Below are 23,584 nucleotides of genomic sequence, written 5' to 3' on the forward strand. Positions count from 1 at the left end.
GATATGGGGTTTTGCATTTGTTTTTAGATCACTGTTTTAGACGAAACGTGGTCTGTGTTTAGAAGATACAGTCGTTTTCGGGAGATGCACAAATCTCTGAAGCTGAAATATCCAGAGGTATGACCTACATGTACACATGGAAACATATGTGACACAACAAGCAGTGCATGACGCTAGCAACGGCAAGGTTATGGGTTTGATTCCCAGAGGATGCACATACTGATGAAATGTATACCTGGAATGCATCACAAGTTGCTTTGGATAAATGCATAAATATAAAATTTCAGATCAAATTCATGTATGTACCTTTTCAATTTTTAATGATTTTTATTATTTTTTATTAATGTATTTCAACCCAAAAGAATTATATATTATGCTTAATGTAAATTTAAGCACATTTTTAGGACCATCAATTTTTTATTTTTTTTTCATTATTTTCATGCAATAAGTTCTGGATAAGTGCATAAATCCAAAAGATTAAATTCACTTTCGATCAAATTTATTTGTGTAACCTGTTAATAAAAATAAATAAATTTAAAAAAAAAATTAAAAAAAAAAATTATATATATATATATAATATGTGTAAATAATATATATATATATATATATATATATATATATATATATATATATATATATATATATATATATATCTCACCAAAAAAAAATCTATATTTTGCTTAAAGAAAATTTAAGCACGTTTTTAGGACCATATTTTTTTTTTTTTTTTTATTGAATTTTTTTCATGCAGTAAGCTTGTTGTTCTGGATAAATGCAAAAGATTAAATTCATTTTAGATCAAATTTATTCATGTAACCTGTACATTTTTTTTTAACAAATTATCATTATTTTCTATAAATATATTTCACCTCAAAATAATTCTATATTTTTCAATTCTTTATTTTAGGAAATATTTAACCATCAATTTATTATTATTTTTTTCCACTTGATTTTGTGGTAAAATATGATCTAGACATGTTTTTGTGAGATTCACCCAACTATGTCATATTTTAATTTTGTTCTAGCTCGCAGCTTTAGACTTCCCTCCCAAAAAGATTTTTGGAAACAGAGACGAAAGAATGATTGCGGAACGCCGGAGTCAGTTGGAGGTAATCAGATGTTTACTGTCGTTCACCTTTGAATGAGAAACTTCTGAAATTTACAGGAGTTTCTCCTAATCTAAGATGCTGATTGTGTTTTCCCAGCAATACCTGCGGAACTTCTTCCATGTGATGATGACATCATCCTCCTCTTCCCCACTGAGAACGGATGAGTTTGGATTAAATCTCTCAAAACACGCCGTGTGCGACATTTCTCCTTTCTTTAAGAAGGGAGTGTTTGACTACAGCAGTCACGGGACGGGCTGACACACACATACACATGCACACACACACACACACACACACACACACACACACTCCACATAAACACTCATTGACATGCACTTTATGCAGCTCTCTGATATACACACACATAAATACAAACATTTCACTCACAAAGAAATTTCACCCTAAAATAAGAAATTATATTCTGCATTAAAAAAAACATTGTGACATTATTTGCATGACAATTAAGCACATTTTACCTTCAAATTACATTGTTTTTATTTGTGAGGTTTTTTTTGTAGTCTGGGGTGATTCAGAATTTGCGTTCTGTATTAAAATTAAAAATGACCCCAAAAATTATTATAAAAACACTACCATACTTTACAATCAGTTTAAACACTATCATTTTGTTTTTTGCGTATTGTCATGAAAATAATACCATAATGGAAACAATCCTAACAATACAAGGTTTTGAAGTGAAATATGACCTGGTTTCACTCGTATACTCATGAACACACTCAGGAACGTTGGAAATCAGGTGAAGCAGGAATGAAAAAACATCCAAAGTAGATGTAAATAGTTTTGTTAGTGCCTTGTTGGCAGTAATTGAGCTTTAAATGCTTCAAAAATCAGAAATATGGAGTTAATCTGACAACAGATGGTCATCATAACCTGCTTCAAACATCTTGTGTTTACATCGAGGACCATGAAGCCTGTTTCTGTGGACAAACAGGATGTCCTGTAGCTGCTACTTTGGTTAGTGATTCACTTTAAATCATGTTCATGTTTAAGTTGCTGCATATAATGAATTGCCACTGCTTTACTCTGTCCGTAAGAGTTGTAACTGCCATTAATGAGGCCTGTGATTGGCTCCAATCTATATATACTCACTATTATCCATTATACTCATGCTAACATTTAGCAGATATGTTTTTTAATAACCACTAAGAGGTCAAAGCTCACAAAATGGCACATGTACTGTGAGCCAATGTCTTCCAGAAAAGAAAACTAATGCATGTGAATCAGAATTATCGTCCTGCTCACTGCCCTGGACGCAGTTAAAGGGCTTTTAATGTAGAATATGCTGTAATTTGAACTCTAAAGAAGATTAATGTTCAGCACTATAAAGCCATATGTATATGCAGAATGTATATGTAAATGTATTGTACACTTGATCTGTACAGAGGAGCTTGTTCTCGTGATGTTTGGTGGAAAGGGATAGTACTGCTATATTAGCCGCTAGGATTTTCTTGAGGACTGTAGAACTGGACTTGTACTGAGAGAAAGATGTATACATTTTTAAAACAATATTTTCATTTGATTTTTTTTATTTCTGAAACTGAATGTAATAATTTGTGAGTAATATGATTTGGTAACTGTTTAGCACCATATTAAATTCATGGTTTATTTATGTTGAGTACATTTGTCAAACAAGCTTTTGCAAAAAATACAGTTTGTTGATGCAACATTTCAGTGTAATCATGTTCGTACAAGTAAAGCAGATCCTTCATAGCACAGAAGTTGATTTGAGGGATAAAACTTCTTCTTTCTATCCTAGGACTTGTCATTGATTTTCTGGTGGTCGGTCGTAAGTTTGCCTATTTTTGTCAAATCGGCAAACGAGACATTCGCCGAACCCCGTTTTGCTGGTTTCGCCTGTAAATTCATCACAAGATGGCAAAGTCAGTATCTGAATACTGTTCCATTTTTGGAGGAATGTGATTGGCTGTGGTTTGATCCATTCTGATCAATGAAAATGTAACAGACCTGAGAGTCATGAGGCTTCCAGCCAATCATGTAGAGGATCTGAAACGTGGCTGGAACTGAGCCGTCTTCACTGCCGTACATCTCTAAAAGAAATGACGTTAATACAATTACACTATATCTAGGATCATTTAGGTAAACGAAACACAATTTAGCGTTTCACATCAGTGGTTTCCAACCTTTTTGAGACAAAGTCAATATTTGAAGGTCCAAGATACTTCTGCTATAATGACAAAAATGCTAATTTTCAGAAAAAAAAATTAAAATAACTAAACCTAATTATAAATAAATTCCATAATTCCAATAACTGAATGTTCTTCGTACATTTTTTATTACCAATGAATTTACATGACTTTTGTTTAAATAGCATTTTCCTACCCAATAAAAGGTTTAGGGCTTGACTAAATTTATATAAACATACATATATAAATTATACTGGTGTAACCGAACCGAACCGAAAAACTCATGGCGTTCCGAACGCGCCCCGCCCCATTTGAGCTACACCAGTGTTGCCAAGTCTGCATTTTTTCTGCTGAATTGGGCTACTTTAACACTGCTGCTGCAGGGGTTTTTTTTATATCCGCGGGTTGAAGCGACCCCAAATAACATGATATTTTGCCCCTGGAATGCAAATTTTACCAGGGGAACCTTGCCAAAAATGCAGATTTTACCCCCAGAATGCGATTTTTACCAGGGGATCCCCTTGAAACGCGATTGGGCTAGTTTTGAGTAGCAATTTGGCAGGTTTTGATCAAGCGGCAACCTCCCCCTGTTTCTCGTGAAGCCAATACGGCTCGTGAATTAAACTGCAATTCATCGACTGGCCGCTAGGGACAGGCTGCAGAAGTGAGCAGAATCTCATTGACCATCATGTTAAATTAGCCAAGTTTACAGCAGAAAAAAACATGTTTACAGTCTGGTTCATATTGTGGTTTTGGTCTATACTGCGAATTTTGCCCTTCATGACAACTCTGAGGGGGGTGAATTTTTTTATAGCTCATCTGTTTAAATTATATTAAGCCTTAAAGTTCTGCATAATTAAGGGCGTGGTCACTTGAGTGACAGGTATGCCGCTGCTGTCTGTGAGCCGTCATGTTACCTCAGCAGCTCATTTCAGCCGCTGAATTTGGCATCTCAGTCGTAAATTTGTGCTTTTTTCTGTATTTTATACAATATGTGGCTTGCTGCATACTCGAGACAGATGTCAGTCTGTGTACATGTGCTCGCATGCGGAACACACGTTGTTGGATCGTCGTGGCATTGGCTGAAATCTCACGATGAAATCTCACGGTCTCTATTTCATTATAAAGGTATGAAATCCCATTTGATTTGTGTTATTTGCACACCCCACACAAATTAATTAGCCTATTGGTGTTGGAGCATCTATAACGTTATCGTAAAAAAATCACCGTAGATTGACAGTAATCCTTTAGTACTTTCTAATGATATTATTATCTTTATTAATATTTTAGATAGTATCTAAGATAGATAGCTAGGGCGGGCGTGGTTTCAGCAACAAGTCGCATGGGCTCCAACTTCGTCCCGCCTCTTTGCCCATTTTCAGTTATCCGTGAGTGACGTGCGGTCACGTGCAGCTAAGATGGCCGCGGCCTCATTTACGCGTCAAAACTGCTGTTCAGAACTCTATGGGTGACGTCACGGACACTACGTCCATATTTTTTTACAGTCTATGGTTTTGATGTGAAAACTTGGCAACCCTGATCCACACGACGCATACAGCGATGTAGCCTAACCACTAATAATCGCAATAAGCTCCGTGTTTTGTTACTTTCGATAAGAAACATCTTTCAAATTCTGTTCATTTTTATCACGAAATTACAAAAAAAAGCCGTTTTGACGCTCTTTAATGTGACGTGACAGATCACGCCTCATTTCAGGCTGGAGCGCGAGTGAATGCGATCATCTCTTCCTCTTTAATACTAGTTACAGAATAAACACGAATGAACATCTGAAGGTATGTTGAAAGATACAGCACAGCTTACTGAAACGAAACGTATAATATCTTGTGTAATCGCTCAATCAGTGTTTCAACGGCTGAAAAACGTCAATAAAATGTCCTCATATACTATAGCATATCCAGGTTGTCCAAAATCATGAGGATTACATGATTACATCTTAATTTTTGGGGGGTTTTTTACATTGTTAGCTATCTTTCTGCCACATTGGAAGTGTTGAGAACCACAGTTCCACGTAAAATTATTATTGTTGAAATAATAAATATATAATAAAATACTATGGAAATTTAAATTGTCATTAAAATGTTAATTTAAAATAAACAATATTTAAATATATATCAGCACATTAGTTATTTTTCCATCAAAAGTTGCGAATTTAACTTGGAATTAAATTGGAATACTGCATAACACATTTGTGAATAAAGCAACGTTTCCATCCCATGTGTTCAAGAGAACAAAATCGTCACTTCCTGGGAAATTGGTGGAAAATATCTATAATAAAAATGTAAGTTGCTGCAATCGAGGAAGCCACTGTGGCTCTTTATTCTTATATATTAAAAATGACTTCTTTTTTGTACATCATAATTGACTTACTTTGTCTCAGAATGCACAGACAAAATGCAATAAACGCGGCCATATTATCATTTCATAACAACGAAACTATCTGAGATGCTGTGCAATGTGATTGGTCCACTGGTTATCCAATCACATTCACTGTTGAGGCAAAGTCACGTGAGTTTTTTGTTGCGCATCGAGGGATTTATTCACTAAACATGTTTCCATTGTAGTTTATGCGCATGTCTTATCAGAATTAAAAAATGTATCTGCCTCAATTGAGCGCACACGTTTATTTTGCGCATTTTTAAAAATTATGCAAAAACTTGCCGTTTCCATCCAGCATTTTTATGAGATATCCCAAAACTTGCATAAAAATAGGTTGTTGTAAACATAGCTATAGTTACATTTGAGTGCAGTTCTCGGTTTGCGGTCTCACCTTTATAAATGGCAGCTGCCGCCAGTATAGTGTCTCTTTGCAGGAGTGACTTCCTGTTCCACGCACAGTTGCTCTCACCCATACCTGAAGTGGATGAATAAACCGTAAACACATTCTCCTTCAACTTTACAACAAATCACCAAATTTATAAGACTCAGAGTTTACCTTGTAAATCTCTCATGACCTCCAGGATACCAGGGTAATGGACCTGAACTTCATCAATGTCCTGGATTACAACACAATAATGAGCCTCAATATGATCACTCATACTTCAAATCAAACAGATTTATATATTTGACTATCATACCACAGTGAGCATGTTGAAGCCGGCCTGGCCCAGCAGGTTGCCCAGGTCAGTGACGGCTGTGTAGGGTGAGATATGGGGCGCAAACCCGCCCTCCCTCTCCAGCTCGGCTAACTGCAGAGAACATCGCAGCTCGTAGAGCGTCTCACCGCCGACCATTGCTCCAATGAACACGCCATCTGGCTTCAACACCTGCTGGATCTGAACGACAAAAAGAGGGTATTGTGGTTTATTTATTAGTTATGCACCACAGGATGGCACACTTGCTTAGATCCTCATACCTGTCTCAAAGCTCCAGGAAGGTCGTTGATCCAGTGCAAGCTGAGGAGAGAAATACAGGTTTATAAATGAGAGTTCATCCTTAAATTTCCCATCATGCACTGGGGTGGTACAGTACCTCAGGCTGCTGAGGACTAAGTCAAATGTGTTTTCTTTAAAGGGCAGGAACTCCTCATCTGCCAAAACACAATGAGTAGGAATCTCACATTCCCTCCTGTTCCTCTGAAAAACGAGGAGAAAGAAGGTTTGAGTAAATGTGAGTTTGTTTAAAAGTTTGGGGTCTGTAAGAGTCTCTTCTGCTCATCAAGGCTGCATTTATTTGATCAAAAATACAATAATATTGTGAAATATTTGTATTATTTAAAATAACTGTTTTCTATTTTAATATATTTTAAAATGTAACTGAATTTTCAGCATCATTACTCCAGTCCTTAGTGTCACATGATCCTTCAGAAATCATTCTAATATACTTATTTGATGTTTAAGAAACATTTCTTATTATTATCAATGTTGAAAACAGTTGTGCAGCTTAATATGATGAATAGAAAGTTCAAAATAATTTGAAATAGAAATCTTTTGTATCATTACAAATGTATTTACTGTCACTTTTGATCAATTTAGTATGTCTTTGCTGAATAAAAGTATTAATTTCAAAATGTTTTAACAATACAATCATGGGTTAGTCCCAACTGCACATCAATAAAATAAAGAAGACATGTGCAATCTCTTACCAGGGAAGAGTCGGAGATGTCTGTTAAGAAGAGACGTTCAACAACCTCCTGAGAAGAGAGAGAATCAGTGTCACAACTGGATGGAAACAATTTACGGAATAATTTACTTGCCTTCATGTCGTTCCAAAACTGTATGACTTTCTTGCTTTTGAAGAACACAAAAGGAGATGTTGTAAAGAATGTTCATGCTGCTCTTTTCCATACAATAAAAATACATGGTGATGAGGGAATGTCAAGCTTTAGTGTCTCAAAAACAATACAGCACACTAGGAGCTTGACAGCCCTAGTTTCCATTTACTTTCATTATATTTCTGTCATGACAACTCTCAGTGTTTGGCATGGTAATGGATATGACAATGATGATATGTTTTGGTCTAGGAATAGATCTGCTACTTGCTACTGCCAATACACACACAACAGACTGCTGTGAGCAAATAAGACATGCTGCTGCTGTACAATATAGCGTACATGAATTACCCGTAGCAGATCTATACAGGTGGAGCTGGGGAAGGTGGAGGGTTTGCACTGCCACAGTAAATGCCGACTAAGTATTTGAAAGTTGAGCACAGGAGGTCATTGGCTACTGATACAGCAGGAACCAATCAGCTGTGCCCTATAGAGAATGATGTGATTGCAAGCAGATTGAGTTAATCAGCCTGCGCCATCTAGAGTTTCATGACAGAACTTTGTATGAAAAAGAGTAATGTGAACATTCGTCAAATTATCTTATGTATTCAGAAAAACAAAAACATGAAGGTATTGCAAATTTTAATTTTCCAATGTCATTCACTGTATAAGAACAGTTCTACCTTACTTAAGTGCTCTGCGATGTGACTCTTCCCACATCCTACATCCAAAGCCAGAGGGAAAGTCCTGCAATTAAATTTTGTTATTATTTTTTCACCCTCATGTATTTCAAAACCCACATGACTATATTTGTTTGGGTTAAAACAAAATAAGATATTATTCGAAATGTCAGAACTGCCGTTACAATGAAAGTGGATGTGGACTGCAGTTCAAGAGCTCTCAAAATGCAATAAAAAAATACATAAAAAAAAAAAAAAAGAATAAATTTGTCTGTTCATTACCCAGAGCAAGTGTTGCCAAGTGGGTTGTTTTTCATGTCCGCGGGTTGAAGCGACCCCAAATAACATGATATTTAGCCCCTGGATTGTAACTTTTGCCCTGGGAGCCCCGCCAAATATCTGGATTTTACCCCCGGAACTCGATTTTAACTGTGGGACCCCCCCCGTGAAACGCGATTGGGCTAGTTTTGAGAAGCAATTTGACAGGTTATGTTGTGAAAACCTGGCAACCCTGCCCATATCCTCCTGGGACCCAGAAATATAGTTTTTTAATTTAGTATTTTTTCATGTCATTTTATTGTTTAGAGCACAAGAAACAAATGAAAAAATATTATATTATATTATAAAAATATTATATTAATATTACATTTTTGAAAAATTATATTTTATTCATATGTTATGCTATGTCCTCTGTAGTACACCAGGACTAATTTGTTAAAAAAAAAAAAAAAAAAGACATGAAATGACAAAAATAATGATTTTTTTAATCACCAATCAATTTTTAGGCTTCAGGATTTTTTTTAACCAAACTTTGTTTAAAGATGATTCTCAACTATGTTATGAAAGATGTAATGGAATTAATTGATATACCATTTTATTTTATGCAATATGTGGGTAAAATAGCCATGGATTTTCCTATTCAATACAATGCATCTATACACTATATCTAATTTGCATATTAATATATTCTAAGGGCAACATGTAATGAAAAAAGAAGTGTAATAATGGGAGTAATAATTGGCAACATTTTCATAATAATATCTAATAATTAATAGGAATATTGATATATAATTTATTTCGCTATTCACTTGTGTCTCCCAAAATGCCTGATAAACATGATTTAAGTCCTGTTGTCCTCTACAGTGGTAATGTACGAAATCAATGTCCTGTTTTGTAACAGAAAGTCATATTTTGATTAGAAACCCCATAACATTTTCCTGAGATGTTGAATTATGACAAACAATTTGAAATTATTCAGATGTAAAAGATAATAACAAAATATGATCATATTTCCATAAGGGTGTTAAATTTGATCATTAAATCAATGTCAGTCATATTTAAAGACCAAGGAGAGGGAGTGCTCACGGTGAAACCTCCAAACATTTGGTATCTCTGAAAAGCCCTGAATGTGATCTTTACAGGACATGAATGATGTCAGAGAAAATCACTAAAATATAATGTCCACTACAGAGGACAAAAGTCTATTCCTGGGTCCCAGGAGGATATGACTCCAGCAGACTTGAAGTATAGCACACAAGTCGTATGGACCACTTTCATGGTGCTTCCCCATTCACTGCTATTGTATGGTAAACAGCAGATCGGACATTCTGCTCGATATCTCCTTTTCTATCCCACAAAACAGAATAAAGTCAAACGAGGCTAGAACGACATGACATATAGTTAAAAAATACTTAATTTTTAATTTGCTGAACTGTTCCTTTAAGAACTAATGACATAATATTTAACATGCATGTAATATGTGGACAGTGACCTTGAGACATCATAGACTCTGTCTGCCACTCTGCTCCCCACCTGCACACACAACGACAGCAGAAGTTCAGACACACACTCTGACTTCTCATAAAAACAAATATCAGGAAGTCATCTCACCTCGTCTCGAAGGTAATCGTACTTGTCGCTGTCCAGTAAAGATGATGCCCATTCCTTCTGTCTGCGCTTCATGCTCCTGTCAAACACGTTCATCGCGCCTCCCTGCCGGGACGAGAAACACCTCCATCCTCGAGACAGACACCGGAGGCTTCTCACACTGATATTCATGCTTCCTTATTAATTCTCATTTTAACCACACATTTTCAAACACATTTCACCCGTGTGCCTCTAAACCGCTCTAAACAGAGCGCAGCTTTGCGTCAAACAACATGGAGATATGAGGGAAAATGTGGACTGGATCAAACCCGTACACTGGACTGGAACATGGACTGGAGTCAGTTTAAAGCGATTGTTCAACCAAAAATGACTATTCTATTCTATTCTATTCTATTCTATTCTATTCTATTCTATTCTATTCTATTCTAAAATGAAAAGCAACATAGATTAAGTACGAAAAGGAAAACGTCTAAATATACAGAACAACTGACAAAAATAAAAAATGTGACTTTATTTCGAACTTAATTTTCATTCTTTAACGGTTAATAATAATAATAATAATAATAATAATGGAAATAAATGATAATAGTAAAACTGCAAATATTAAAATTAATATATTATTATATTATACTATATTATACTATTATATTATATTATGTATATTACTATATTAATATTAATATTTAAAATAGTGATATTTAGGAGTTGTGGTCATATTTTTCTGATTTAAACTGATGATGAATATGGAAGTGAGCGAATATTTTCTTATTTGTACATTTATTTATTTATATATTTCCAGCTTAGCTACAATGTCGATTTAAAAAAAAATCTGTGTTATTTTAGTAGCCTAATCTGTTTTTATTAATATTTTATATTTTGTTTTTATTTATTTTTTAGTTATAGTTTTTATTTTCGGTTTTTATTTTAATTTAAAGTTTTAGCAATTTTGTTGTGTGTTTTTATGAGTTAGTTTTTTTCTAAATATGTCTATAAAAAATTTTATTCATTTTTTTATTTCAGTCATAGTTTTAGGCTAGTTATTTGAATACATCAATATAAACTAACGTTAAATGAAAATGAGAAATGTTGCCTTGGCAATTCGCTGAAATAAAATACGTTTAAGTTGTTTATATTTTATTTCAAAAAACGAAAAAGCATTTTTTCGAAAATGTGTTTTGAGCTTTTCGTCGCGCCGTAGGAAAAAGAAGGCGGGGTTTCAAAGAGGTCACAGCGGAAGTAGAGAAGCATCACGGGAAAACACGTGTGGAGCTGTGCAACATCGCACGAAAACACAGTAGGTCAGTATTGGCCTTTAAATATGTGTTTTTATCTGTCGTGTAGTCTGTTTTGTACTGAATTCTTGTGTTTTAAGTTGCTTGTTGTTACCTTCATAATAATACAGATATACAATTGTGCAAAATGTAAAAGAAAATACACTGTAAACAAATAATTGCACAACCAAAAAAGAAACCATAAATCCATATAGCCTAATGACAAATATACATTATAAAATATAATGCTCTGTTATTGAAAATATAAGATAAATTTACACTAAGAAGTACTGCAGTAAAAATTGTGACAACTAGCCCCGCTCTACCCTATTCTCCCTTATTTGTCAGTTTGTTTTGGTTTAACATCACTTGTTAAAATCAGTAGTTGACACTCAAGAACCACATTCTTTGGGGTTGTCTGTAATATTTTGTGACATTTCTTTAAATGGATATACATTGACAGGTATGCCAGTTGGTTTCACATGAACCAGAAATGAAGCTCTTTTGTGTTTTCCACAGGTTACTGCTTTCATCTGCTTCTCCTAAATAATCACCATGACTTCCAAAAACACTGTGAGCGGCGATGACCGCTTCTCCAAGGTTAAAAAGGACCCTCGCTTCTGGGAGATGCCCAACAGAGAGCGCAAAGTCAAGATCGACAAGCGTTTCCAGTCCATGTTCCACGACGAACGCTTTCAGCTGAAGTACACAGTGGATAAACGCGGCCGACCCATCAACCACTCGTCCAGAGAGGACCTCAAGCGCTTCTACAAGCTCTCTGACTCCGAACAGTCAGACGAAGAAGAGGATGACGAGAAGACAGAAGAGACTGAGAGGAAGAAGAAAGAGGCTGATGAGGAACCTCAAGACGAGAGTGATGAATCTGAAGAGGAGGAAGAAGCTAAGAAAACTAAAGAGCTGCCGATAAAGGGAGTGAGAGTGTTTGAAGAAGGTACTGCCGCAGAAACCTTTCTTACTGGGTTTATTGTCATTGTTGATCCGATTTATGTAACTTATGTTTTGGATCAGTCATCTTAAAGTGTTTATATTCTTCTGAAGACAATATGAGTGATGTCTGTTTGTTATTGATGACTTGATACCATTTGGTTTTATCAGATGAAGATGAGAAATCTGATGTTGAAGAGGATGATGAAGATGGTTCTACTGAAGGTGATGATGATGAAGATGATGATGAGGAGGAGGATGAGGATGATGAAGAAAATGATAGTGAGTTAGATGAAGACAGCGACAATGGACCGGATCTGGCCAGAGGGAAGGGTAACATTGAGACCAGCTCTGATGAAGATGAAGATGATGATGATGATGATGTTAAGTTGGAGGAAGAGGAGATTGAGCATGACTGGGGAGAGATGTGGAAAGATGCTCCACGCAGTGACAATGTGAGCTTTCATCCTTTATTAATCATATACACTACCGTTCAAAACTTTGGAGTAAGATTTTTTAATGTTTTAGTCTCTTCTGCTCACTAAGGCTGCATTTATTTGATCAAAAATACAGTAAAAACTGCAATATTGTGAAATATTATTACAATTTGAAAGAACTGGTTTCTATTTTAATATGTCAGCATCATTACTCCAGTCTTCAGTCTCACATGATCCTTCAGAAATCATTCTAATATGATGATTTGATACTCAAAAAACATTTGTGGTTATTATTATTATTAATGTTGAAAACGATTAATTTTTTGTTTTTTTTTGAAAATGTGATACATTTTCTCAGGATTCTTTGATGTATAAAACAGCACTTATTTGAAATAGAAATCTTTTGTAACATTATAAATGTCTTTTCTGTCACTTTTGATCAATTTAATGCATCATTGCTAAATAATAGTATTAATTTCTTTCAAAAACAAAAAATCACACTGACCTAATACTTTTGAATAATAGTGTATTTGTTAAATTAAAAATATATTTTATAATATTTGTGCTATATAAAAATATATTTAACAATAATTTATATTGTATTAAAATTGAAAATAATAATAAAAAAAACCTTTTCCCTACCAAATTTATGTTTTAGCATAATGCAATTAAAAGAGGCAGCAGCTATTTGCACTAAGTGAAAATAGCGATATATTCTGTTTACACTAGGGGTGTGACGAGATTTTGCGAGATTAAAATGCGACAAGATTTCTCGTTGAGGTTAAAGGATTAGTTCACTTTTAAATAAAAATTTCCTGATAATTTACTCACCCTCATGTCATCCAAGATGTTCATGTCTTTCTTTCTTCGGTCAAAAAGAAATTAAGGTTTTTGATGAAAACATTCCAGGATTTTTCTCCATATAGTGGACTTCAATGGACTCCAGACGGTTGAAGGTCAAAATGACAGTTTCAGTGCAGCTTCAAAGGGCTTTAAACGATACCAGACGAGGAATAAGGATCTTATCTAGCAAAACGATCGGCCATTTTCTAAAAAAATACAAATGTATATGCTTTATAAACACAAATGATCGCCTTCCAAGTGGTTCCGTCATTCCGCTTTCTGTATTCTTCAAAACACTTACGCTGTATGTCCTACGCCTTCCCTATTCTACTTATGGAAAAAAATTGAACTGCCGCCGCGTTCGTTCCGTACGTTGAATAGTTAAGGTGTAGGACATACAGCGGAAGCGTTTTGAAGAATACGGAAGGCGGAATGACGGAACCACTTGCAAAGGCGATCATTTGTGTCCGATCATAATCCTGGAATGTTTTCCTCAAAAACCTTAATTTCTTTTCAACTGAAGAAAGAAGGACATGAACATCTTGGATGACATGGGGGTGAGTAAATTATCAGGAAAATTTTATTTGAAAGTGAACCTTAAAGCTGTCTCGCGATATTGCCATGACGAAGTGTGAGGGTGAAATTAGGATAGAATTTGCCACCGCTACGTTTACATGACGCCTCCACTGTCGTTTTGCTTTTTATAGAAAGACAAAACATTTAATTCAGTTGGGGGCTCAGTTCAGGATTCGTTGCACAGCGGAGCCTAAGCGTCTGACAGATGTCTTATCTCAGCAACTACACCTACCCCTAACCCTACCCGATAAATACTTAATTATTAAACGCTCGTTACACACTTTATTTCCACTTTTCAAATATTTTCTTCATTTTTAGTGAAAATAAATGCCTTTCTGATCTGATATTTGATGGGAAAATGGAGAAGAGCGAGTTCAGAAAAAGGCGGATTCGAACTTTGCTCGATTGCATCAAAAGCTACTTCCACCAGGGTTTCCACGGGTCATGGAATTTCTGGAATATCGTGGAATTTTAAAAGGTCTATTCCAGACATTGAAAGTCAAGGAATTCTATATTTTTTTGTCCAAGTCATGGAATATCAGGGATTTTTGTTTGTCGCTTTAAATTTTAGTTTCCATTTATCAAAATGTAATTTTTCTATACCGCATTTTTTTATTGCGTTGTTCAGCTGCATTTTATTCCCTTCCCGCTTGTCAACTTCGGGAAGGGAATTTTGTAATTAAAAAACAAGTCAAACGCAGTCACCTGTACCTGTTAACATGCAGGAAAATGTAAATTTCAAGAGCTTTGGCTACAAAATGACCAATTCAAAGCCACGACATGAAAAAGGATTCTATTTTTGAAATGGTTTCTATATTTCTGGGATTTTGCAGCTAATAGTTCAGGTCATAGAGAGGGAACAAGGACTTAAATGCACAAAGAAAAGTATTTATTACTTACAGTTTAAATGTTCTTGTCTCCTTTTATTTCTTCGCTCTCATAGTGGCTATTAAAGTTATGCAAAATGATATTCAAGCTCAAAACATTTTAATATTAAGCAAAGCTCAAACAAGTGTATTTCACCGAGTATATATTTTGAATAATGTTTTATGGTTTAATTTTGTTTAGTTTTCATGTTTAGCTGTGAACAGAGCCCGCCCACACACTGTTATGATTGGCTGTGATTTATGATTGATTTTATCGTCTTGTAGCTTTGTCAAGTCTGGTTAGGACACAGTAAGCCGCCTTTTCACTGGACGATTGTTGCATTTCACCTCCTAGTGGCAGTCGCACAGAATTTTCAAACTGGTTATGCGTAGCCGTTACCTTCGCTTATTCACTGTGGTAGAATGAATAAATATGAATAAATTAATAAATGCACATTGGATAAACTTCCAACATTACTTCTGAAGGAAAAATATTATGACACTTAATGATTTAATAATTATTAATTATTTATTTCAGACTTAAATAATCATAACACAGAAATAGCCTAGTGTCAAACAGTCTAAGACGGTCTGCAAAAACTAAATGTGAAGAAATCAAAAGACTGAATGATGAACTTGATGAGAAACAGTAAATCCTTTAAAGCGTTTAACCCCTGAAAGCATAAAAACTATGAATTAATTTCTGTAGAAAAAGTACAGAAAAATATCAAAGTGCATTTAATGGGTAAAAGTGCAAAAAAAAAAAAAAAAAAAAGTAGTGTATGAATGTTTAACTTAGTTTTGTACTAAAAACATCTGTGAACAAGTAAATAAAGCTTGCAAATGGATGGATTTAAAATACTGTCTGTTTTTTGTCTGCTCAGTGCCCAGCACAACAGTTTTTCCGTTCATTATAGGTCATGGAAATTCAGCTTTTTAGTTAGTGAAAGTCAGGGAAAAGTGTGGGAATTTGACATTTGGCTTAGAGCGGGAACCCTGTTCCACATGCCATACTCCCTACGGCCTACGCCACTGCAGACATTGAATGACACGCATCTTTTGTAATCTTGTGTGGAACAACCAGACATTGGTAGGCGGAGTTAGTGTAAATAGCCTTTGCCAACAAGACACTTAGTGTAATTAGACACTCCGTTTAAACAATTTGCTTTTAAAAAGTATTTATATATATTATATTGGTGTTTGTGGCTGGTGTGTTTTAGTGTGTTATTTTCTGTGTTTAGACTTCACGGCGGTTGGCAGTTTGTAACATGAACTGGGACAGACTGAAAGCTAAAGATCTGCTGGCTCTCTTCAATTCATTTAAGCCCAAAGGAGGAGTAGTGCTGTCTGTAACGGTAACTATCCCTTCTCTTCCTCCTCTGGCTCCTCACGCAATCGCATTATCATTTCCGTTCTGCTGCGGCTGTGAGTCTGAATTGTTGGCGTGCGTTTGTCAGATCTATCCGTCTGAGTTTGGGAAGGAGAGGATGAGCGCAGAGCAGACCCAGGGTCCGCTGGAGCTCGCCAGCCTCCCGGAGGACCCCGAAGCAGACACAGAAGAGCAGAGGTACTGGACACAATCTTCATCTGGAGGTTTTACATGACCTTTCAGTGGCTCTTATTGGGGTTTGTCTGGACAAGATTTGCAGTACACTACTGAGGGCAACACCAGAATGCATTGCAAACAAACTTGGTGGCAAAAAAAATGTTATACTGATTTAAAGCATACTTCTAATTCATTCAATACTTAAAACCAGTCTATAAAAATTATTCAGTCTAATTAAAATGTGAGTTAAAAATAATATTTTATTTTTATATTCACTCTGGATTTAGAGTGGATCAGAGGAACCGTCATTTTATCCAGTAATTTCATGATGAAGGTCTTCCATGTGCTTTCAGGATCTACCGAGAGAAAGTGCGTGACTATCAGTTCAAGCGTCTGAGGTATTACTACGCCGTGTTGGAGTGTGACTCTGTCGAAACGGCTGCAAAGATTTACGAGGAGTGTGACGGCTTCGAGTACGAGAGCAGCTGCTCCACCATCGACCTGCGGTGAGTCCCTCCCATCTCCATTCGATCAAAACTTCGCTTGAAAATGGTGTAAATGGTTTTTAAAACTGAAACCATCAATATAATCTGATTACATTTCTTAGCACTTGGATATTTCTTTAAAGGTCCCGTTCTTCGTGATCCCATGTTTCAAACTTTAGTTAGTGTGTAATGTTGTTGTCAGAGTATAAATAAAATCTGTAAAATTTTAAAGCTCAAAGTTCAATGCCAAGCGAGATATTTTATTTAACAGAAGTCGCCTACATCGAACGGCCAGTTTGGACTACATCCCTCTACTTCCTTCTTTAATGACGTCACTAAAACAGTTTTTTGACTAACCTCCGCCCACAGGAATACACAAGAGTTGCGTTTGTAGAGTGTGTTTGTCGCCATGTCGTCGAAACGCTGTTATTTTCATCCCGCAGTCCAATCACCGGGTCTGATTCCGGCTCAAATTGATAGGGTAAAATTAAAGACATGTTTACAATAACACTGAGCGCGTACATCTCCACGTTATGGTAAGAGGCGTGACCTTTCCGGGCAAGGAGCGCTAAACTACTGTCGAATCACAACACAGGATCCGCTGGCACAATCAGAACTCGTTACGTATTTCTGAAGGGGGGACTTCATAGAACAAGGAAGTCATCAGCCCGTTTCTATGACAGTGGAAACAGCGGTATACAGATAAGTAAATTATGTGAAAAATACTGTGTTTTTTTACACGCGAAACATGAACACATGTTGTATTGCACACTATAAACACAATCAAAGCTTCAAAAAACGGGACCTTTAAAAATATCTCAGTTGTCATTGGTTCATGTTGTTGGCTGTGGGTGTTTTGCAGGTTCATCCCTGATGATGTGACGTTTGACGATGAGCCGAAGGACAGGGCGACGGATGTGGATTATGGTTCCTACAAGCCCAAACTCTTCACATCGACGGGCACCACCACAGCCAAGGTCTGTCACACTGAACACAACACAAGATCTGAGCGGCTGAACTCGATGTACGGTAACGTCTGTCTGCTGTGTCTGCTGTCTGTCATCAGGTTGACCTGACGTGGGATGAAACGGATCACGACCGGGTCACGGCTCTCTGCCGGAAGTTCAATAAGGACGAGCTGCTGGACATGGACTTCAAGGCTTACCTGGCCTCCTCCAGTGAGGAAGAAGAGGAGGAGGAGGAAGAGGCAGAGAAACAGACGGAAGGTTAGTAATGACTAAATCACATCTATCATATGGAAAAGAGCAGCAGCATCAACATCCTGTTAAACATGTCCTTGTGTAGGTGAAGTTGAAAGTCTTGCTGTCCTTGAAATGTTTTGTCTTGAATGTTCTCTCAGCTGAGAAGCCGGCTCAGCCTCTTCCTGAGGAGAAGAAGGGCAGTAAAGGGAAGAAAAGCACAGAGCAGATCGCTAAATACAGAGATCTACTGAAGAGCATTCAGGACAAAGAAAAGGAGAAGGAGGACAACATGGACATGGAGATCACATGGGTTCCAGGTATCAGAGTTTCCTGATTATAAGAACATATGTATGTGTGGTTGTGGTTGTGTGTGTGTGTGTGTGTGTGTGTGTGTGTGTGTGTGTGTGTGTGTGTGTATATATATATATATATATATATATATATATATATAACATTATATATTATATTGTGTATATATATAATATATATGTATGTATGTGTGTGTATATATTATATAATATATACACATACATACACACACACATATATATATATATATATATATATATATATATATATATATATATATATATATATATATATATATATATATATATATATATATATATATATATATATATATATATATATATATATATTAATAAAATAACATAAATATAGAACAAAAAATAACAATTCTATATTATATATATAAATTTTTTACATTATATTACACCTATTAATATAATAAAAAATGTATTAAATATAATGTAGAATATATAAAATAATACATATTATATATGTGTGTGTGTTTTAATGATTGCAGAAACTGTTTTTATATATTGTTTAGTTATATAAGCATTGTGTGTGTATATACTATATATATATATCTATATATAATTTATAATTGTTAATTTTTGTTTTATATATATATATATATATATATATATATATATATATATACACATAACAATTATATTATTAATATTATAATATATATTTCATTCTTTATTCAATATATATATAAAAGTAAATATAATAAATCTGTACATCTGTATTATATATATATATATATATATATATATATATATATATATATATATATATATATATATATATATATATATATATATATATATATATAGATATATATATATAGATATATATATATATATATATATATATAATGTTAATAATTATTCGTTTTGTTACTTCATTGTTTTTAGGACTAAAAGAAACAACCGAGAAGCTTGTGAAGAAGAAAATGATGGGCACAGATGTACTGACTCCATGGCAGGAGTACCTGCAGAAGAAAAAGGAGAAAAAGAAAGAGAAAAGGAAAGGAAAGAAGGTAAACATGTCACTGAGGAATAATTATTCCATTTGCCCTTCATTTCTGTATTTCTGACTCACTTATACACTGTCTTGTCTGGTGCAGGAAGCGATGGAGGCGGAGCCTGTGATTAGTGATGATGAACTTCCTGCTGATGTTGACCTTAACGACCCCTTCTTCTCAGAGGAGCTCGGTGCGGCAGGTTAGTCGGTGCATTATTCCCCTCACGCTTTATTAAATTCAACATGAGAGAGATTAAGCATTGAGGTCTATGTTGTCTCAATTCTATTGTAGCACCCCTGAAAAACAAAAAGAACAAGAAGAACAGGAAGAAGGATGAGGAGAAGACACCAGAAGAACAGGAAGAGCTAAAGAGACAGAGGGTACGTTTCTGTGACAACTTGTGTTTATGGGTAATGTATCATGGTTACCAACTGTGTCATGATCTCTAGGCTGAGATGGAGCTGCTGATGGATGACGATGAAGACGGGAAGCACAAACATTTCAACTACGACAAGATCGTAGAGCACCAGAACCTGAGCAAGCAGAAGAGGAAGAAGCTCCTGAAGAGCAACACACCACTGGAGGACGACGACTTCCAGGTCAGAAACATCACCGTCACTCTTACTCTCACTTGTGACTTTCGGGAGAGCAAAAATGTGTTTTTTGTATTTGTGTGACTCACTGAATCAGATTTTCTGAACTGATTCTATGAAATAAATCAAACTTATCAACTCTAACTCCATTTCTGTCATTCTTCTCCAGGTGGATGTTCAGGACCCACGCTTCCAGGCTATGTTCACGTCCCATCTTTACAACCTGGACCCGTCCGACCCGGCCTACAAGAAGACCAAAGCATCGCAGATCATCTTTGAGGAGAAACTACGGCGCAGAGAGGAGCACCACAGTCAGGACGAGACGCCGAAGAGCAAAGCCACACAGGAGAAGCTCGAACCAGAGACTTCATCCACCACTAAAGTCATGGACTCTAATTTATCACTGCTTATCAAATCCATCAAGAACAAAACTCAACAGTTTCAAGCGCGCAAGAAACAAAAGACAAAGTAGACTGAGAACGAGAGACTGTGGAGTGGATTATTTGCTGGATTGTGCAACTTTTCTGGATGTCTTTTTGCATTGCCTCATCTGTGATAGAAGACGAAACGAAAAGCTGTTTGATAGTAAACTTCATATTTTGTGTGCAGTATGATTACTGCTATGAAATCATCTCCTTGATCAAAATCATTAAAACATCTATTTAGACTTATTCATGCTTGACCTGCCATTTTTGGACAAAAACATCATGGGTTTGTTCACATTACACAAAAGTCAGATTTTCCAGTGTTATCTTTTCTTTTAGAGATATTTTTATGCTGCAGAACACAATTTTTGATATTCAGTATTATTATTTTGAATTCTAAATATATATATTGCGGTCTAATGTTTGAGATAATCACGATTTTTAAAGGTGCCCTAGATTCAAAAATTGAATTTACCTCAGCATAGTTAAATAACAAGAGTTCAGTACATGGAAATGACATACAGTGAGTCTCAAACTCCATTGTTTCCTCCTTCTTATATAAATCTCATTTGTTTAAAAGACCTCCGAAGAACAGGCGAATCTCAACATAACACCGACTGTTACGTAACAGTCGGGATCATTAATATGTATGACCCCAATATTTGCATATGCCAGCCCATGTTCCCAACATTATGAAAGGCATTAGACAAGGGCAGAACGTCTGGATCTGTGCAGAGCTGAATCAACAGACTAGGTAAGCAAGCAAGGACAATAGCAAAAAATGGCAGATGGAGCGATAATAACTGACATGATCCATGATATCATGATATTTTTAGTGATATTTGTAAATTGTCTTTCTAAATGTTTCGTTAGCATGTTGCTAATGTACTGTTAAATGTGGTTAAAGTTACCATCGGTTATTACTGTATTCACGGAGACAAGAGAGCCGTCGCTATTTTCATTTTTACACACTTGCAGTCTGTATAATTCATAAACACAACTTCATTCTTTATAAATCTCTCCAACAGTGTAGCATTAGCCGTTAGCCACGGAGCACAGCCTCAAACTCATTCAGAATCAATGTAAACATCAAAATAAACACTGAACTTATGCGATTAGACATGCTGCATGACGAACACTTTGTAAAGATCCATTTTGAGGGTTATATTAGCTGTGTGAACTTTGTTTATGTTGTTTAAGGCAAGCGCGAGCTCTTGGGGCGTGGAGCACGAGAATTAAAGGGCCACACGCCCTGAATCGGCTCATTTCTAATTATGGCTCAAAATAGGCAGTTAAAAAAATGAATTAAAAAAAAATCTATGGGGTATTTTGAGCTGAAACTTCACAGACACATTCAGGAGACACCTTAGACTTATATTACATCTTTTAAAAAAAAGTTCTAGGGCACCTTTAATGTCTTTGAAAGAAGTCTCTATTATAAGTCACGATTTGTCTGAGACACCTAAAACCTTCAAATTTAAATCAACAATTTTAAAACTGCTTCAAGCTTTTTAAACTCTCTTTCAATTTAAACTATTTCACAATTCAAGCCTTTACAATTACTTCAAACTTTCAGGTTAGGCTTTCTCAAGTCAACATCAAAGTTTGTTCACAAACTTTATTTATCTAATTTATTCCTGTGATTGCAAAGCTGAATTTTCAATACATAATACATTATGTATTAATATAATATACAACATGATATATGTTTTAAAAATATTTAGCAATATTACTGTTTTTACTGTGCTTTTCATTAAATAAATGCAGCTTTGGTGAGCAAAAGAGACTAAAAAAATGAAAATAAATTTTAATTATTCCAAACTTGTGACTGCCAGTGTCTGTATATATATATATGTTTTGAAATATTTTTTTTTTTAACAAATATCTTATATATTCCAAATGATGACAGAACTTTCATTTTTGTGTGACCCATACCTGATGTGCGCCCCCCATAAAAAGATTTTTGCTGCATGTTTAAACAAAGCCAAAGAGCCTTTTTTCAGAGTAACACTTTTACTGAAAAACAAGACATGTAAAAGCTGGAGTTAAAGTTAGCTTTATTCATAATGACACAAACGCTGCTCACACATTCAAAAAAGTCTGTTGGCACTTTCACGGGCACCTCATGTTCTACATAACAGAAGAAACAGGCTTGCTCACATGTGCCATATATCAAAATACAGCTGTGAATGAATGAATGAAAACCTCTCATCACACTTACAATTCCAGTGAATACAACCAGTGCTCAGAGCATGTAAAAACACCTCAATTCACGGTCCAGGAATATAAAGTGTACATGTAAGAACCGCTTGGGTAGTTCACACCATCAAACCCAACACAGAAAAGGCACAAATTGCAGATTTTAAGTTTGATTTGACCAAATAACATGGAGCTCCAGTCTAGATCACAATGGAGCATTTCGAGAGTGAAACCAACAGAATGAAATGAATCTAGATTGTGCCACAGTGTTAAAAACAAATAGTGCAATTAAAGTTTGACATCGACATGTACGCCATCTGAAAGAGCTCGAGTGGAGTGTCATGTTTCAGGTTGTTTTCCCACAAATATTTCATCACCACAATATCATTTTTACAGTTTCTGAAGAAAATGCGAGTGGTGCTCCGCCTCACTGCCACGACGTTAGGCTGTTACAAATGACTGACATGCCATTTCTGTGGTTGCTAAGGTGTTCAGGGTGATTTCTTACTGGCTTAAGTCAAAGATCCCACAAACTATGACGTTCTGGTCTTTAGATATGGCTCAGGACCCTCCTGCAATGTCCATGTTTGCCATTTCTAAGTCTGATTGTTTGGAAAAGCGTCAAAACACCTTGAGTTGCGCACCAAAGTTTAATACTTTAATAAAATCAATAACCAAAGTTTGAGCAATAGTAATAGTGATTTTTGTCTTAACCAGCACCACTAGTTATCTCTCTCCTAGTCTTCTCTCTTTGTCTTTGTAAAACCCCTTTTAACTTCACGCCACTAACATAC

At 35.6% G+C, this 23,584-nt stretch overlaps 3 protein-coding genes across 10 annotated transcripts in view; 2 read left to right on the forward strand and 1 right to left on the reverse strand.

The window, feature by feature from the left end:
• Positions 1–2,745, forward strand: part of kif16ba (kinesin family member 16Ba) — a 24,691-nt gene extending 21,946 nt beyond the window's left edge. For 4 of the 5 annotated variants that reach the window (XM_048196216.1, XM_048196218.1, XM_048196215.1 and 1 more), the window contains 3 exons: positions 28–117; positions 1,026–1,109; positions 1,206–2,745. In XM_048196216.1, coding sequence (XP_048052173.1) covers positions 28–117; positions 1,026–1,109; positions 1,206–1,367 — 336 coding nt within the window. In that variant the 3' untranslated portion in view covers positions 1,368–2,745. The remainder of the gene's footprint in view (positions 1–27; positions 118–1,025; positions 1,110–1,205) is intronic. The other variant, XR_007185737.1, reaches the window with a different exon arrangement.
• ndufaf5 (NADH:ubiquinone oxidoreductase complex assembly factor 5) lies at positions 2,694–10,348 on the reverse strand. Of its 3 annotated transcripts, none has more exons than XM_048196219.1 (11): positions 10,070–10,348; positions 9,951–9,991; positions 8,183–8,246; positions 7,374–7,421; positions 6,761–6,864; positions 6,645–6,684; positions 6,367–6,564; positions 6,225–6,285; positions 6,060–6,143; positions 3,093–3,175; positions 2,694–2,981 (listed from the first exon to the last, which is right to left on the reverse strand). In XM_048196219.1, exons 1-11 carry the CDS (start codon positions 10,235–10,237, stop codon positions 2,880–2,882), a joined length of 993 nt encoding a protein of 330 aa, XP_048052176.1. In that variant the 5' UTR covers positions 10,238–10,348; the 3' UTR covers positions 2,694–2,879. The 3 variants fall into 3 exon arrangements, with proteins under 3 accessions (XP_048052176.1, XP_048052177.1, XP_048052178.1); XM_048196220.1 differs by having other exon boundaries at positions 8,188–8,246; positions 10,070–10,086; XM_048196221.1 differs by lacking the exon at positions 8,183–8,246 and having other exon boundaries at positions 10,070–10,165.
• Positions 10,349–11,213: 865 nt separating this feature from the next.
• esf1 (ESF1, nucleolar pre-rRNA processing protein, homolog (S. cerevisiae)) lies at positions 11,214–20,837 on the forward strand. 2 transcript variants are annotated; one of them, XM_048196222.1, is made up of 14 exons: positions 11,214–11,364; positions 11,857–12,289; positions 12,454–12,737; positions 16,246–16,359; positions 16,462–16,571; positions 16,904–17,056; positions 17,898–18,012; positions 18,102–18,261; positions 18,396–18,554; positions 19,464–19,588; positions 19,676–19,772; positions 19,865–19,953; positions 20,023–20,172; positions 20,336–20,837. In XM_048196222.1, the coding sequence occupies exons 2-14, from the start codon at positions 11,893–11,895 to the stop codon at positions 20,636–20,638; spliced, it is 2,256 nt and encodes a 751-aa protein (XP_048052179.1). In that variant the 5' UTR covers positions 11,214–11,364; positions 11,857–11,892; the 3' UTR covers positions 20,639–20,837. The 2 variants fall into 2 exon arrangements, with proteins under 2 accessions (XP_048052179.1, XP_048052181.1); XM_048196224.1 differs by having other exon boundaries at positions 11,239–11,356; positions 11,852–12,289.
• The last annotated feature ends 2,747 nt before the right edge of the window (positions 20,838–23,584 follow it).

This window comes from Megalobrama amblycephala, linkage group LG7, assembly GCF_018812025.1.
Source record: "Megalobrama amblycephala isolate DHTTF-2021 linkage group LG7, ASM1881202v1, whole genome shotgun sequence".
Lineage (NCBI taxonomy): Eukaryota > Metazoa > Chordata > Actinopteri > Cypriniformes > Xenocyprididae > Megalobrama > Megalobrama amblycephala.